Consider the following 5,115-nt stretch of genomic DNA (forward strand, 5'->3'; position numbering starts at 1 on the left):
ATGGCTGCCGCTGCTGTTGCCACCCCAGGGGCCACCGTGCTGCCGTCAGGACCTGCTGCCGCTCTGCCAGTCGGTGCGGGCGCGGCACCTGCCGGCAAGGGACCGGCCAATCTGCTGGAGATTGTTGGCGAGGCCAACGTTGTGAACTACATGAAGAACCGCCTGAGGAAGGGGGCCATGAAGCGCAAGGGCCAGGAGATTGTGAATGGGCATCGGTTCGGGATGCGCTTCTTCAAGCAGCCCACCTACTGTGGCCAGTGCAAGGACTTCATCTGGTGAGCGGCGCAAGGACAGGGGACCTGTATTTTGTAGTCCCTTTGAATACCCTTGCAGAGGGTGCCATGATCCCAGTACGAGTAGTAGTGCCTAGTATCCTATAGCTATCCCAAAGTACAGTTTCCTCTGCAAGGGTATTCAATGCCTCGGGGCCCCGTGGCCGGATAGTTTTTCCGCAAATTTCCACTCTGCTCTTTAATTTAATTAGCGCGCTGCTGGTTGACACAATTTTCTTTGTTTTCGCTGTTCTTTTTCGGTGTTTTCCGCCTCGCATTCGTGTTGCATTTGTGGACTACGTTGGACGGGATTAGGGGCTTTGGAAAGCCTGGTTTGCAGTGCGAGGGTGGGTTGAGCTGTTTTCCCCAAATGCAGAAAACGTTGTTAATTGAGTTGCTCTTGCATCCCAAGCAGAGTGCCGCTTCAACATCCACCAGAAGTGCTGCAAGTCCGTCGAGTTCAAGTGCCCCGGCAAGGACACGGACTTCGATGCGGACTGCGCCAAGGTGAAGCACGGCTGGAACTCCACCACCTACACCACGCCCACCTTCTGCGATGAGTGCGGCTTGCTGCTCCACGGCGTGGCCCATCAGGGAGTGAAGTGCGAGAGTGAGTGGGCGGTTGTCGGGCGGTGAGACACCTCTAATGGCTCTCATGTCACCCCTCTAGACTGCAACCTGAATGTGCATCATGCGTGCCAGGAGCAGGTGCCACCGATGTGCGGGGCGGACATCAGCGAGGTCCGCGGCAGGCTGCTGATCTACGTGGAACTCAAGGGGAACAACCTCAAAGTCGACAGTAAGTCTCGTGGGTGGGGGATAGCCAGAATTTTGCCTAAAAGGATATCCTAACCCCCAGTCAAGGAGGCGGCCAACCTCATTCCCATGGACACCAATGGGTTCAGCGATCCGTACATCGCTGTCCAAATGCATCCGGACCGTTCGGGACGCACCAAAAAGAAGACCAAGACCATCCAGAAGAACCTCAATCCGGTCTTCAGTGAGACCTTCACCTTGTACGTTGTCCCTCTCCCCTTCCCTTGGCCTGAAACTGAGGATCTACTTTGTCCGGCAGTGAACTGCAGCCGCAGGATCGAGACAAGCGTCTGCTCATCGAGGTGTGGGACTGGGATCGTACCTCGCGCAACGACTTCATGGGCTCCTTCTCGTTTAGCATCGAGGAACTGCAGAAGGAACCGGTCGATGGCTGGTACAAGTTCCTCTCCCAGGTGGAGGGCGAGCACTACAACATCCCCTGCGTGGATGTCGTCAATGATATGGCCCGTCTGAGCGACGAAGTCAGGGTAAGTGATCACTGATCAGTAACCCCTAGCCGTAATCCGTTCTTAAGGGTCTTTCGCCCTACCTCAGCACGATCGGCGACCCAATGACAAGCGTCGGATGGACAACAAGGACATGCCGCATAACATGAACAAGCGCGACATGATCCGCGCTGCCGACTTCAACTTTGTCAAGGTCATAGGGAAAGGCTCTTTCGGCAAAGTTTTCCTAGCCGAACGACGCGGCACCGACGAGCTGTACGCAGTAAAGGTCCTCCGGAAGGATGTCATCATCCAGACGGACGACATGGAGCTGCCGATGAACGAGAAGAGAGTACTGGCCCTCTCCGGTCGTCCCCCCTTTCTGGTGTCCATGCACTCGTGCTTCCAGACCATGGACCGTCTGTTCTTCGTGATGGAGTACTGCAAGGGCGGGGATCTCATGTACCACATGCAGCAGTACGGAAGGTTCAAGGAGTCTGTGGCCATGTGAGTGGATCAGATCAGGGATGACTGCGATACGGGAAGATTGAGGGAGATTTCGTTACAGATTCTATGCTGTGGAGATAGCCATTGCCTTGTTCTTCCTGCATGAACGCGACATCATCTATCGCGACCTGAAGCTGGACAACATTCTGCTGGATGGCGAGGGGCATGTGAAGCTCGTGGACTTTGGCCTGAGCAAGGCGGGAGTCACAGAGCGCGATAACACGCGCACCTTCTGCGGCACTGCCAACTACATGGCACCGGAGGTCCGTAATCACCCAGGTCCCTAATGATTTGAAAGGCAACCCTTCTCTGATCCGGTAACCCTTTCAGATCGTTAGCTTTGATCCGTATTCCATTACCGCTGACTGGTGGTCGTATGGGGTGCTGCTCTACGAGTTCATGGCCGGACAGTCTCCTTTCGAGGGGGACGATGAGTCCACCGTCTTTCGCAACATCAAGGAGAAGAAGGCCGTGTTCCCCAAGCACTTCACCCAGGACGCCATGGACATCCTAACCAGTGTTAGTATCAGAAATTACCTTTTTCGATTCTTGTAGATCACTGTTTTCCCTTTGCCCAGTTCCTGGCCAAGAAGCCCAACAATCGCCTGGGCGCTGGTCGATACGCCAGGCAGGAGATTACCACGCATCCTTTCTTCGGCAGCATCGATTGGGAAAAGGCCGAGGCGGGTGAACTGGAACCACCCATCGTACCCAGAATTGTACGTGTTTCCTCGGTTTTGGAGCCCTATTGAGGAACTGTTTTCAGAAACTGTTTTCTTTTTTCAGAAACACCGCAAGGACATTAGCAACTTTGATGCTGCTTTTACCAAGGAGAAGACAGATTTGACACCAACCGATAAGCTCTTCATGATGAACTTGGACCAGAACGATTTCATTGGATTCTCCTACATGAATCCCGAGTTTATAACCATTCTCTAAAGATTCTATGGCTTTAAAAAAGCTCTTAATTTGCGCTGAAAAGTTTGTTTAGCTAATACGGATAAAAGCTGAAAGCCTAGAGACGATTCTGGATACAAATAAAGTCATACAATGTCGTGGAGCTTCCAGCTTGCCACAAACTGAGCTTTCTCGCTCCCTCTCTCCATAGAGAACTTTCTCTCCCGCCATGCTGTTAACATAAGAGAGGCCCAGATAGTAAACGAAAACATACTCGGTCCCGGCAAGAGCGAAAGCTGCCTCTCTCTCATTTTCTTGAAGGGGTCTTAAGCACTGCCTTGACTGAATTCACCACTCGGCACTTGGGGCATCTGCCTTCGTTACGCATACGCCTCGAGTGCCCCTCCAAAGGAAACTCTACTCCCAGAAGACTAAAGATTGGGGCACAGCGATACGCTATACGCATCAGCAGGAATGAAAATTAAAGTTTTGGTAACGACAATGGTTTCTCACTTCCAAAACTTGTTGCTCCTTTTTCCCTCCATATAGTTTCCGGATTTCTAATTAAATTTATATGGACCCATTCCCCAAATTCGTTTACCTCTGCCAACCGCAGTGGCTGCCAGTTAGTGTTGCAAGCGTAAAATTGTGTCGAAAATCGTTTTTGGCACTTGAATGGCGGCAGGTGTGGGCTCTGTGAGAGGCTGCAGGCGGAATCTGGATGGCAAATTGTTTCTCGGTAGCTTCAAAATATGTCTTTGGCCCCATTTAAATACGAAGGTGGGGTACTATGGCCGATATTTAACAGGGGAGGCCCTGCTCCAGAGGAGTGATAGCGCCGCAGGTGCAAGCTGACTGCAGGATATTTGCAATATTGATTGAGAGGCCTCATCTGATCAGGACCTGAATCTGCAGTGAATGCAATTTCCGTTTGGGGGAAGTTTTCCTCGGTCTTTGTAAGTGAATTTCCATCAATCGCAGCTTCCGCTTTCAAAGGCGCTCTTCCGCCTCCCGGCGAAAAACAGCATCCGCCTTCAGCTGTTTGCACTCTATTAGCGGCAATTTGCAGTTTACGTGCACTTTTCACGGCTTTTAGACACGTTCCAATGTCTCTTCGGCCATGTCCTCGGTCTGCGGGTCGGTCGGGTGCACAGTGCAGACATCGCTTGCACTGTTGTCCTTGCGCTTCCTTTCTGCTCATCCGCTTCCGCCGCCGCCCCGCCGCTCTTCTTCTCCGCTTCTCTCTGGCATCGACATCCTCCTATGCCATCGTCACCGCAACATGTGCCTTTGGTGTCCGCCTTTTCGCTTCGTGGTTAAGGGTCGAGTGTTGGCCTTGTCGGGGTTTGGCAAAGGACAGCGGAACAGCTCAGCGCATAAGGATGTACTAAAGGGCTTAACACAATATAAATAATGGTCAAACGGGAGCGTGTGGTGTGGGGCTGGTGCTCAGCGATACATTCAGAGTGTAATAAAATGGAGCAGACAGCGGCTTAAAGGAATCCCACCGGTTGGCATAGTTTTCTTGGCCTTGATGGCATCCGCTGCTTAGAACTCTCTTCGGAAAATTTCGTTGGGTGGCTAAATTGACAGATTATAAATCAATTGGATTAGATCTGAATATGGGTGAGGGGAAAGCACCAGTAAACCTGCCATTCCCGAAGGAAAATGTTAAGTTGCTCTACTACTTATGAATGCCCAGAGTGGTCACGTGGCCGTGTGGTCGCGTGGTAAAAAAGTTGAGGAGAACACATTTCCTTCACTTAAGATAGGATAAGAATGATTTAATTTGGTTTTCCGCAACTTTCGCTATTCTTAGACCCCGATTTTCGCACCCACGAATGCTTTGATATAGAACCCAACCCTTGGTTCACATTTCAACGATATAAAATAAACTTCCATGTTCCTGAATTTCAACAGAAATCCAATGCAATTTTATGTATACGAGTATGTGCTTTTATGTGATGATAACGATAAAATTGCTACGCATTACTGAATGTGTTTCTTATTCATGTATATTTCGTGCTGCTCTTCTGCTTCCCTAATACCTGCGGTGCCGGTGCCAGTGCCAGTGCCAGTCCCTCGCTCTTACTGCTTCGCTATCTGTCTTTTTCATACACTGTCACTTCCGTTTCCGCCTGAGTACCCGGACTGAATGTGGACTGCCTCGCGTGCCA

At 51.2% G+C, this 5,115-nt stretch overlaps 1 protein-coding gene across 1 annotated transcript; it reads left to right on the forward strand.

Annotated features, from left to right (window-relative positions):
• Window positions 1–3,124, forward strand: LOC6590351 (protein kinase C, eye isozyme). Its single transcript, XM_002016384.2, has 11 exons — window positions 1–275; window positions 588–619; window positions 688–882; window positions 943–1,071; window positions 1,132–1,288; window positions 1,348–1,576; window positions 1,644–2,041; window positions 2,103–2,304; window positions 2,372–2,560; window positions 2,620–2,760; window positions 2,828–3,124. The coding sequence occupies exons 1-11, from the start codon at window positions 1–3 to the stop codon at window positions 2,978–2,980; spliced, it is 2,100 nt and encodes a 699-aa protein (XP_002016420.1). The 3' UTR covers window positions 2,981–3,124.
• The last annotated feature ends 1,991 nt before the right edge of the window (window positions 3,125–5,115 follow it).

The sequence above is a fragment of the Drosophila persimilis genome, unplaced genomic scaffold (genome assembly GCF_003286085.1).
Source record: "Drosophila persimilis strain 14011-0111.01,24,50 unplaced genomic scaffold, DperRS2 tig00000002-arrow-pilon, whole genome shotgun sequence".
Classification (NCBI taxonomy): Eukaryota; Metazoa; Arthropoda; class Insecta; order Diptera; family Drosophilidae; genus Drosophila; species Drosophila persimilis.